The following is a 12,676-nucleotide window of genomic DNA, read 5'->3' on the forward strand; positions in this document are numbered from 1 at the left end:
ACCAGCAACATGGGAGACACCTGACACAGAGCTTCCACTGGGCTTTTCCATGAGCCTTTGTGAGTATTTTGGGTGTGCCTGTCCAGAGTGGCTAGACCACCTCCTCTGGATCACAAGACACAGAATGCAGCTCAGAGGAGGGTGGGCTTGAGCTGACTGAGGGGGGAAGGTTCACATCCTGCAGCAGCCTGGCTTAGGAGGTGAGAAGATACCCTGCTCTCCTGGATGAACCTCATCTTCAAAGGCAATGGCAGCTCTAGCTACATATGCTAGGGTACCCTGCTAGAAATTAAGAATTAGATCAAGGGGCATAAATAAACAAAGCTGATAATTTTTGCTGAAATACAGGTTATAGTACAGGAGAACAGGATGTAATAGATGTGAAACAGTAAGAGCTGGTGTTTGAGTGGCAGAAGAGGGAATGCCCTTACACACCGGCCAGCAGTGCTGGAAGGGAGAGGGGGACTTGGGAGCTGCTGAAGCAGCATAGCAAGCAGGGGGACATATGTCACTGACCCTTCTGTTCTCATCCTAAACCTGTAAGAACACTGCTCTGTCCTACTTTCTACTGTTTTCTTGAGCCTTTATTTGAGACTGGTTTCCTGACAGTGCTTCTGAGTGGGACATTTCTTCTCTCTGAATGGTCAGGTGTGACTGCCACCTTAGCAGCTCCAGCAGGCCCACTGGAAAGCTTTCTCTGAGACAGTTGAATTGCCTGAAGAGCTTAAATTGTTCAATTGGGGTTGTCTATTCTGCTTGTTCTATTGTGTCCAGCTCCTGAGGAGTGGTGAAGAGAAGGCAGCCTGAGCATTTCACTGAGGCAGTCACAAACATCTTTTGGAAGAGTCATTGTCCCCAGTGAGTGACCAGCTTATAATAATACAAGCTTTTCACATAGTGGTAATTTAATTAATGGTTAAGTAAAGCCTTTTATGCATAAAACCAGCTCTGGCTGGGGTTAGTGGACATCACCCAAGCAGATCTGTCCTCAGCAAAGGTGCAGCACTGTGCACTTGGGAAGTGGCACATCTTCCTGTGTAAGATTTGTGGGTCTTAGTCTCCTGGTCCTGATTTTATATTTCCTTCTGTGCTTTGTGGGAAAGGCAGAGGGAACACACATGCTGCTGTCTCATCAGTGCTTGGACCACCATACAGCTTCTTTTGCTTTGGATACTGGACTCACTGGGCTGGGACAGTTCCTGTTCTGTGTCCTGTATAATCACATCTTTGTACCTGCCTCTATTCCTACAAATCCTAGAAAGCAGTTTCACATCAGCTTTTATTCGTTTGGCAGAGAGGAAATACCTACCAAGGGGAAAGTTGAGTATTCCATGTCTCTGGACATGAAAGAAAAAATGTCTTTGGAAAAGTACCCTTAAGTACAATAAGGCAGCTTGTTAATTACAGTTCATCTGTTACATTCTATTCTATTCTATTCTATTCTATTCTATTCTATTCTATTCTATTCTATTCTATTCCATTCCATTCCATTCCATTCCATTCCATTCATGCTAAGAAATAGGCTGAAACTTGCCTGCTAGACCTGTAAAACAGCTCAGATTTGACCTGTCCTGAGAGAGAGAAGAGCTGGCACACGTGCTGCTGGTGTATAAACAGCGTGGAATTTGCTTGAGCTGGCCTGCTGGTAGAGAAAACAGATTCTGATATCTGAAGAGCGTGATTTTGCCATTCTCACAGATGTACTTACCTCGGAGTAGCACCCGGGAGCGCAGCTGCATGGAAAAGCAGCACGTCAGAGCGCAAATTATGTCATGCAGCCCAATGACTGCAGAAGATCCCGGCTCGGAGCTCGCCTGGGGATATAAAGCTGGCTGAAGGACAAAAGTAGCGGCGAGCTGAGCGGGAGAGCAGCACATTGCGGGAGGCAGGAGCAGCTCCCGGCTCCTGCTGCTCTGTGCCGTGTTCGCAGCCCCCGAGCGCGCCGGGCTGAGCGAGGCGGGAGCGGCTCTCCCGGCGCCCGGAGCGAGTTCTGCTCCCGCGAATGAGCTCTTCCAGAACCGCAGGAGCGGAGCAGCGTTCCAGAGATGTTATCCTGGTTTTTCTGGTTCACCTTCCCCGACTTAGTTAACGCCTTTGTGAGCCCGGGAAAGTTGCCCCTCAACGGGAGCGTGGAGAAGACTTTTGTAGTCCCGAACGTGTCGGGTTTCTTTTCCTGGGATAATGACAGCCTGGCCGACTGGCAGAGCTTTGTGGACAGGAGCCGGTACGGAGCGGAGTCGCAGAGCACCACGGTGAAAGCCCTGCTCATCGCGGCGTACTCCTTCATCATCGTCGCCGCCCTCTTCGGCAATGTCCTGGTCTGTCACGTTGTCATCAAGACAAAGCGAGTGCACTCTGCCACCAGCTTGTTCATCGTGAACCTGGCTGTAGCCGATATCATGATCACGCTGCTCAACACACCTTTCACGCTGGTAAGAGGGGGCAGAGATGCCTGGGGTGCCCCACTCCTGAGGGAAAGGAAGCACCTCAGCATCCTCAGGCATGGTGCAGCCTGGGATGGGGGGGGATGCACCACCACAACTCACCCCATGACTAAAGTAAATTTCTCTGGGCCTCTACAGTGCCATAAAGGTGCTTTGGTGGCTTTTCCTGCTTTACACTGCTATAGGCACTGTGTGGACGTCCTGCAGATACCTGTCCACTTACAGCTATCGGAGTTGCCTTTGGAAAACCCCACATGTATTTTTCTTCTCTGATTCATGTTATCTAGCTGAAGATCGGAAATTACCCATTTTTTAAATGTGGCCCTGATAGTACTTGAGAAATAATAGCCTTGCAGTGATTGCTTAGTACTTTGTAGCATCTGATCTTTTTTTCCCCCCTTCTCTTTTCAAAAGTATTTTGAAAGCAAAGTTATAAACCTCTTGAAAAAATTAAATGCTTAGCATTGTTTAACAAGCTTTTCTGAAAAGCTGTAGTTTGCCTGAAGTGAGATAAGGTGTAAAGGTCAGCCCTATCCCATGAGTGGAGATTAAAAGGAAGAGCAAATGTATTGACTGAATAGCGAGGCTGCAGAAGGATACACTGTAAATAAAACAGAACAAACGTCTTTTTGCGCAGTGCTGCTGTATTTTCCAAGAGGCCACTGAGCAGCAGTAACCTGCCTCTTCAGTCTTCATATAATTATACAATTATACAAAGAACCTGCTATCTTATACGTGTCTTTTACACAGCACAAGGGATTGTGTACTGGAGGTGTACCTAAAAGCAGTTGTGAGGTGCACAAAACTAATGGTCTTCTTTTTTAGGCTCGTTTTGTGAACAGTACCTGGATCTTTGGGAAGGGGATGTGCCATGTCAGTAGGTTTGCACAGTACTGCTCCCTCCACGTCTCTGCCCTGACCCTTACAGCCATTGCTGTGGACAGGCACCAGGTGAGACCTCTCTGAAGCAGAGAGATGGAAAGCTTGGGAGGGCATAAGCAAACTGAGAAGGATGATCCCATATCCTTTGCCTTTCAGCTTCCAGTGTACTGTAAGATTCATGAGAAGCTGACAGGGTAGGGGGACAGTTCTTGTTGTCAGAATATTTTCAAACCCACAGCAAGGTAGGAGGTGTCCATCACCTTGCTATCTCTTCCAGCTGAGCTTTTTATGCAGCAGATAATCCAGCAGCAGTAGCAGCAGTAGCTCTCAAACAAAGAGAAAGATCAAGATCCTGGTAGGAATTCATGTGGACAGCTCTCCTTTGATGTGGCTTGTCCAGCACCAGGGTTGTAAGGAACATCCTGGTTAATTTTCTCAGCTCTATCTCCTGATGTTCTGGGATGTCCCACGTCCTGCTATCCTGAATATTGGAGATCTGACTGTAGCACACTGGTGTTTGTCACAAGCAGAGATGTAGCTTGCTGTTGATAATGGGCTCAAAGCGGAGGACATTTGGGTATTATCAGCTTGGAGTCACCCAACAACCACCCAAAACTGTTTACAGTTGGCATTTTCTTCTAGAAAGATTGTTTCCAGAAAATGCACTCACTATCAGAAGAATTCCCATGGAGATCTGGTTAAACCCTTTGGTTCTTTGGGTCACTGATAGTGAAGAGTTTAAGACTTTTTTCTCCACTTTTTCTTTTTTTTTTTTTTTCCATGAAGGAAATTTAACCTGGTAATGAACATGTGTTAACAGCTCCTGGTATGCAGTTTTTCCCACCTAGATGAAAGTACTGAAATTTGAGGATAGAACTAGGATCTAACTTGAACCATATTTCATGGTGTTAAAATTCAGGTTTTCATGTACAGCTTACACTCACTGGGAGCTGGGTGATGGCTGTACTGCTTGCATGCTAAATTACCACATTAAGTAATAGATTTCAGGCTGGAAGGTTGTATGAAAAAAAAAAAAAAGTATAATTTTCTCCAGAAATGTAATAAGCCTAGATTTTGGGTTATTTTGCACAGGTTATAATGCACCCCCTGAAACCTCGCATATCTACTGGAAAAGGTGTTATATACATCTCTGTAATCTGGATCATGGCAACTTGTTTTTCCCTACCACATGCGATCTACCAAAAGCTCTTTACCTTTGAATACAGGTAAGGATGTGCTTTGCTTTCCTCCACAGTCTCCCTGGAGGCCAAACTCTGAGCAGTCATACTTTGGTATATTCTACAGAAAATCTCGAGCATATGTCAAGGTCAGCCAAACCTGGATTTAAACTACAATTTTCATCCGATTCCTTCCACAATGTCTGATATCCTGTCCTTTTTATTCTTAAACATTTTATCTTTATTCTGTCCCACTAACCACACAAAACAGGCTAAGAAGTTAGAGGATCTGGCTTGATTCTTTACTTCTAGACACTGGCATTTTATGCCATATACCAATCTGGCCTGTTTGGGCAGACCAGAAATGGGAAATAAAAAAACCCTACCTACCAACCAACCAACCAGAAACCCACTAAAACCCAAGAGGTTTTAATCTAGTCTTTTGCTCTAGGAAAGTATGTAAATCTATCTCAGCTGTCAAGAGCCTTAGTATTTGGAAAGTGCTTTAATGAGGGAAAGGTCCTTAATATGTCAGAGAATGTGTTCCTATTTGCCAAAGGACAGAAAATAGAAAACTGCTTATATGCAGCTGGAAGTTTTGTAATTGATGAAATTCATAAAATTATCATAAGGTCATGAATGCCCATATGAAATTATCACCACATTGATTACTGGCTTCTCCATGGCTTAGATCCTTGAAGAGCAGAGCTCTGCTCAGCTGTGACATTTGTGAGATAAACAGTGTTTGCTTTCAGGCCCTGTGGCAGGAGCCCTCTCCCAGCTGGGTCCTTGTTTCTGATGTACTTATCCTGCTGTGCCTGGCCATATGTGCCTCTCATCCTGTCCCATCTCTCCGTTTGCAGTGAGGATGTCACCCGGTGCCTGTGTCTGCCAGATTTCCCTGAGCCCGCTGACCTCTTTTGGAAGTACCTTGATTTAACAACCTTCATTCTGCTCTATGTCCTGCCCCTTCTGATCATCTCCGCTGCCTACGTGACGGTGGCAAAGAAGCTCTGGCTGCGCAACGTCATCGGGGACGTCACTGTTGAGCAGTACTTCATCCTTCGCAGGAAGAACAAGAAGACCATCAAGATGCTGATGCTCGTTGTCGTGCTCTTTGCAGTCTGCTGGTTCCCCTTGAATTGCTACGTCGTGCTCCTCTCCAGCCAGACCATCCACACCAACAACGCCCTGTACTTCGCCTTCCACTGGTTTGCAATGAGCAGCACCTGCTACAACCCCTTCATCTACTGCTGGCTCAATGACAGCTTCCGATCGGAGCTGAAGGCTTTGCTCAACATGTGCAGAAAAGGGCCCAGGCCCACGGAACAGAGGCTTCCCTCCACAGTCCCATCCTACCGACCGGCTTGGCCAGAAAACGGCAACTTCAAGAGGTTGCAGACCTCCCATGTCCTTCCAGCATCCTCCAACATCCAGTCAGGGAAGACAGACATCTCTGCAGTTGAGCCAATAGTAGCTGTGAGCTAAATGGTGGCCTTGGACTGCACATAGATTTGGCAAGAGCTAAAATAGTGGGAAGATGTGGAGCCCTGGCCACACAACAGGTGATAAAGCCAAGAAGGAGGTTCTGCAGGAGGCACTATGAAAGAGCTGCATGTTTGATGCAGGCTGGTGATAATGGTGAGGAGGCCCTAGAGGAGAGAAAGCAAGCTCTTCCCAGGAAGGAACTTTCGTCTTTGTCAAGGTGACTTTGGACTGGCTCGCAGGATGGGGTTCTCTGCATGTGTGTTGCTGTTACCTGCATGACTAAGCCTTTTTAGAACTAGGACTCTGTGTTTTGCTGGTACCTCAACAACAGTCTCATTACATCAGATCTCCCTTCCCCTTTCCTGAGTCTCCTCGTAGCAACGTGGAAATGGTTGAGGTGTAGACCTTTAGGTTAGTATCTGAGATCCAGTGCAACTGGGTAGGAAAGCATTCTTTCTGAACTGGGGTCTGAAAAGTCAAGACCTGTTCAGAATGAATGACCAGATCTATTCCATAATTTTTGTGTGTATGTGTTTAAATATGCTTACAGAAGTGTGGGATATGATAGACTTTGATAAATAGGAGCCTCTTACATCACAGGCACTTTTTCTAAGATAGATTTGAAGAAAACTGGATGCCTATTCTTCAAGTAAGTTGATGGTTTTTCTTCAAATAGATAACTAAACCCAAAAACATACAAAAAGTTGGACATAACATTCACAGTTGGAGAATGGAAAATTAAGTGCTATTGTGGGTTTGGACTAGAACCTTTTATCAAAACATCTTTTCTTTATTGTCAAGTTGCAGCTAGAGGATCACACAATTTGAATTTTTAACTTGCCTTTGAATGTTGCTCTCTTACCCTGTAAAGCACCTGTATACTAAGGAGAAGATATTTTCATGAGGGCACTGGCATTGTGCCAGTGTCAAACCATGACAACTTGTCACTTCAGACATTTGGAACATTTCATTCCAACTAAGATGTTAGCTCTCTGGAATCAGAGAGCTTTGAGAGAAGCTTTGAGAGAAGAGATGGTATCTCTGATAGCAAGTAATAAAAATGGAACATTTGTCTGCAACTTATCCTCTGGTTGTACAATTTTGGTGCATTTAAGGATAGCTGAGATGTGTCCTATTTGGAGTGGCTAAGAAAATTCATGACTGCGAAGTGTCTGAAGTAGATTTCAGAACATAATGTTCTTAGCAGAAGAAAATATGGGTTTGAAAAAAGGGTGTTCCAAAACCTGTACCTTATATTGCACAGAAAAACAATACTTCCTTGTGCTGTGGCAATTAGCTTGAACATCACCCCAGGATGACCCATTCCACATTTAACTTGCAGTATTCAGCCGTGAAGTGAGAAAAATCTTATTATAAATGGGAAAAAAAAGAAAGGTGAAGCTGTTTTTCTCAGTGTCCTGTAATAAACTGACAGTTCTGAAATAATTTTAAGCCTTTTGCAGAGTTTTCACACCTCAGTATTTAAAGAGACTAAAATATCTACCACTCCTTGCAGCTAACCTGCCCTTGCACAAGTGGTTATCACTCTCTCACTGTGAATCCAGTGCTATTTTACTGCCCTTTATCAATGCCCCTGGAGTGACATTATTTTGGATCACTGATCTGCAAAGTCAAATCTTTCCTCCTGTGTTCTTTGAGCCCTTACACCAAGTCCCATTTCCTCCCTCAACACTTGCAACACATCAGCCCTGAATTGTTCAAGGAGTTGAACTGGATGATCATTGTAGGTCCCTTGCAAATGAACTATTCTATTCTATTCTATTCTATTCTATTCTATTCTATTCTATTCTATTCTATTCTATTTCCAATTGTGCAGAGCTTGTCAACCATGCTCCCCATTCCACTGGCAGCAGAATCCAGCACTTTACTAGCAAATAAATCTCTGAGAATTCTGAGTACCTCAGTAAGATGTCCTTTCTGAAGCTGAAGGAAACATCTTAAGATTCACAGTTTTTGAGTGCAGTTGTCATCCTGCTATGCATGAAGAACACTGCAGTAACTCCAGTAGACAAAATCCTCAAATGTCCTTTCAAATGCTGCTGGTGAGTCTGAGTGAGGCTCTTGCAGTTGCAGCTCTGCATCCTGCACCCCTGCATTGAGTGGAAAACCTTTCTCCTCCAGGCTCTGCTCAATCCTGAGTCTGGGCACAAGGGGGGGATGCAAGAAGTTGAAGCTGTTTGATTTGAATCAAAGGAACAGGAGGGATGGACAGGATGAAAGGAAAAGAAGAGATAGGTTGGACAGTGAACTTCAGGAGCCTGTCCAGGGATAAACTTGTACCTCTGGTGGCTGGTGGCCAGCAGAGGTACAAGTCTCAGAGAGACTTGGACAGCATGGAAGAGGGGGACATGATTAAAGCCCTGGAAATGGTGTCCTTGGAAACTGTACATCATACACTGTGTGTGCTACAATGTGTTGATGTGGCACGGCGTAATTTTGAATAATTAGCTATTTTTCATCTTCTTCATGTCTGATTTGGGATTCTGGACAGATATTTGGCATTCACCAGTGCTGCTGAAATCAGTGGGGGGGTTGTGTTCTGTGCACACAAAGTGCAGTATGAGGCGAAATACTCAAAAAATATTACACTCTGGGCAATTTGGGTATGCAGGCTTCATGGGTATTTTTCCATTTTACCCCATCTCTCTTGCAGATCAGAGGGTTCTTTTAGAATTCTAATACAGCCATTGGTGCATAAACTGCATTCAGATGCCATCTTGGTGGGTGTGAAGGGAGGATCTGAGTGTGGATATAATGAGACACATGTACAGGATGGAGATTATCTTCAGTTTTCCATTTGGTGTGTGTTTGCCTGCTGTAGCTGGAGGTTTTGATCTCTTTTGAATTTGGGAAGTGTTGCACAAGGCACTGAACAGCTGTTCATTGCAGGAGATCTGCGTAGCCCAAGAACAGGCGTGTTTTGCTCGTGTTTCATTCATTTTCTCTGTGTAGAAAGATGCAGAGACCTTGCAAGGGAACACAGACAATACCATGATGTATTTTGCAGCTTGTGCTATTCTGAATAGCGCTCAGGGGAAAACAAATCCTTGAAAAAACCTCTTGCTTTTACACATAAAAGGAGGACAACTCTTCGAAGCACACTGAGATCACACAAATAAAAAGATGACAAATTTCTCCTGCACAGAAGAAAGGCACTTCACCTTTGGTTGGTGTTGTTTCTAACTGCAGGGCAGCCCACCTCTTCTCCTGTCAATGTGGGATGAATTTCTCCACTTGGCTGACACAGATGAAAAGGCAGCTGCTTAAAATATAGTAATGTCCTGTAAGTTCAGGAATAGTAATTCCATTGTCTCTCTGGCATTTTCAAAGGATATCAGACACCATCTCCAAGCTGTCTTTATTTACTTCCACTCTTCTTATAGAAATAGTGCTGGGAGATTCCAGAGACTTCACAATCACAGTTTTCTGAAAAGCACAAACCTCTAATTTCTTCAATGAATATATTAACTAGCCACCACTAGCTGTTACAAACACGGTTTTACTATCTGGCAGGCACTGATCTCTTTTCTCTGGTGACCAGTGACAGGACATGAGGGAATGGCATGAAGCTGAGTCCAGGATAGTTTAGGCTGGCTATCAGGAAAAGATTCTTCACCCAGAGGGTGGTTGGGCCCTGGAACAGGATCCCCAGGGAAGTGGTCTCAGCACCAAGCCTGACAGAGCTTTGTTGTCCAAAGGAGCATTTTGACAACACTATCAGGCACAAGGTGTGATTCTTGGTGTGTCCTGTGCAGGGCCAGAAGGATCCTGATGGGTCCCTTCCAATTCAGGATATCTTATGAATATTTTATTAGGGGGCATCTTAAATATTTGCATATTAAATGTGAAACTTCAAGATGTATTTGGATGCAGTTTGGGTAGAACATGATTAGAAGAGTCTGGCTATGAACTGCATAGAAGTCGTGAATGGATTGCTCTACAAAACCGTGATATCATTGCTGGCTACAGACTTGTCTGCTTGTTCCAAATTTCAGGCTACAATTGTGCACTGAAGCCACCTAGTAGGGAGCTTATGCTGGGCTTAGCAACAGCTGCATGAAGCTGTACAGCTCTGGGATGTGAACAGGGACATCTGCACAGCACTGACCTGTGCATGCACTCTGTTGTTTCAAGAGCTCCAGGGATGTCTCAGTCCTCTAAGCAGACTGACCTAGAAACTGCATGTGGACACAGAGAGAGAGAGAGAGCTTTAGAATAGCAGTTTCCCAGGAGATTGAGAATAACTATTATTCACATCTGCCTTATTCATAAAGCCCTTGAGTGCTGGTGAGTGCAGCCAGGTCCCTGCTGACGCAGTCTGCCAGTCTTGTCAGGGCAGTGGGCTGTGAACACTCTGCACCCAGGAAGGCACCTACACCACCCTACAGCTCCTGGAGGCTTGGCTGGAAGTGCTGTGCCTTCCCACAGCCTCAGTGTCCAGTCCTGGTGGCTGGTGACTTGCTGTTGAACTTCCTTGTGCCACCGAAGGGGAATGAGGATGGGATCCTCCTCTGCTCTCCCTATCCTGCACAGCCCAACAGAAGGGCAGCCCCTGCTCCGTCCTGGGGGTGGCACAGTGGGCTTGGAAGAAGGTTTGGACTGGCACTAAAAAAGCAGGGAAATTCTTTGGCCCATCCTTTTCTTTTCTGGGTGCAATGTCCCCCATAGCCTGTCCTCTGGCTTGCAAGTTTGAAGGGATTTCTGAGTCATGGTGCAATGAAACTTTCCACCTCTTGCCTCAGGCTCAAAGCCATTTAATGATAGTTAGAGAGGCAGAGGTGAATCCAGTGATCATCACAATGTCCTGACCAGGAAAAAAATTACCTTTATCTATAAAACAAATCAGTGCCTCCTGGCCAACTGCCACAGTTTATAAACTAAGTGTGGATTATCCCTTTGGCCACTTTGGGTTAGCTGTTCAGGCCATGTCTCCTGCCAGCTTCTTGTGCACCTGCTCCTTGGCAGAGCTTGGGAAACTGAGAAGTCCTTGGCTTAGGGTAAGCACTGATCAGCAACAACCAAAACATCAGTGTGTTATCAGTATTATTTTTGTACTGAGTCCAAAACATGGCATTGTGCCAGCTACTAAGAAACAAGTAACTGTATCCTGGATGAAACTAGGGCACCAATTAAATAACTGAAGGTCTAACAAATTATTCCTGGCTCTAAGGTGTCAGCTTACTTATTTCCACAACATGTAGGGTTAGGTCCATCCAGAGCAGATATGTGGTGGTACACAGTGCTTGACTGTTAGCCCCTGAAGTCATAGGGATATGAGGATTTTAAGACATAGTTACATTTTTTGTAGGCTTTTTTTTTCAGTTAAAAACACTATGATGTGACAGGTCTGTCAGAGGCTACCAGTTTTTAATAATATGAAGATAAGGATATGTATCAGATGTTCTAAAAGAACATCATCAGCCTCTGAAGGTACAAACTTGGTGGGATATGTTGGAGGGATATGTAGGATGGTGATAACCAAGTTGTTATGGTCTCATCCCTAGTGATTTTTGGAAGTTGCTCTAGAACTGAAGTATTTGACCAGAATTTGTCTTGAAGAAGTCCCGAGACAGGGCTCAGGAATGATCTGACACTTGAACAAGGAGGACAGCAAGGAGCAAACCCTTGAGCTTTGTACCCAGCATTCCTGTTCAGCAGTGCAAGCACATTCCAAGAGAAGCAGACAGTAGCTTTAGGCTCTGTTTCTCATCCTGCAGCTCAGATTCCCAGCAGAGAGGCCTTGTTCTGAGCTGTGCAGCAGCACAGATTTCTCTCATCCCAACTGAGTTCAGGTAAGAGGGGAAAAGCAAACAAAGCCCCCATTTCCTCTGCTGCTGGATGGGAGATTTCACTGCTGTTGGTTTAGGTACATGAACTTTGTAAGTGTGCAAGAGCTAAAGCAATTAAAAGGTAGCACAAGGAGAGAGAGCCCAGGCTGTTTGCATCCCTGGACTACTTATCCATTCAAATGCCTTCCAAGGCACCTGCACTTTCCCTGGACTGTGGGGAAAGCAAGACTATGACTTAAGGGGACTAACTCAGCAGCCCTGGGCTGGGTGGGAGTTCATTCATAGGCTAGGAATGTTGTTTGCATGGTGGCGTTTGGTTAATCTCAGTGATTATAAAAAGTTTGAGATAACTCACATCAAAGAATCTGAAGAAACAAAAGCGAAGATGCAAATTTTACTACCTAAAAGGATTAGTGTTATAGTGTGAGTTCTTAGTAATTTAGTATATTAAGTCAAATATTCCATTATGAGGAAAGCAGTCTTCTGGAGCTTCTGGCCACACAGTCTGCATGACAGAAACACCAAACTGCCCCTAATCAACAGCTAGGCTTTCATTTGTGTGACTCTCATGTGGTCTGTGCAAAGTGGTACTCAAAGAAAAGATTTCTAAGGAAGTTTATTCCCATGACACAGCTTTGATTCTTCCCTGCTTCTGTGACAGACTCACCTGTGCTTGTTCTGGGGGTTAAATCCCTCTTTCTACCACCATCTTCAGAAAACCACTCACAACCCAATTTCTGTCTTTCTGTTCACAAAGTGCAGTCAGGACATCCTTTGTTAATGGGGTTCTAGGCTTAGGCACTAAACCAGTAATCAAAGCTGCTATTAAAACAACCACTGTTCCCCATAAGGAAAAAAAATGGACCTAAAATAT

At 44.8% G+C, this 12,676-nt stretch overlaps 1 protein-coding gene across 1 annotated transcript; it reads left to right on the top strand.

The window, feature by feature from the left end:
* Positions 1–1,515: 1,515 nt before the first annotated feature.
* Positions 1,516–7,075, top strand: GPR83 (G protein-coupled receptor 83). Its single transcript, XM_054655170.2, has 4 exons — positions 1,516–2,432; positions 3,270–3,395; positions 4,419–4,552; positions 5,368–7,075. Exons 1-4 carry the CDS (start codon positions 2,046–2,048, stop codon positions 5,990–5,992), a joined length of 1,272 nt encoding a protein of 423 aa, XP_054511145.2. The 5' UTR covers positions 1,516–2,045; the 3' UTR covers positions 5,993–7,075.
* Positions 7,076–12,676: the final 5,601 nt, after the last annotated feature.

Source organism: Agelaius phoeniceus, chromosome 2 (assembly GCF_051311805.1).
Source record: "Agelaius phoeniceus isolate bAgePho1 chromosome 2, bAgePho1.hap1, whole genome shotgun sequence".
Lineage (NCBI taxonomy): Eukaryota > Metazoa > Chordata > Aves > Passeriformes > Icteridae > Agelaius > Agelaius phoeniceus.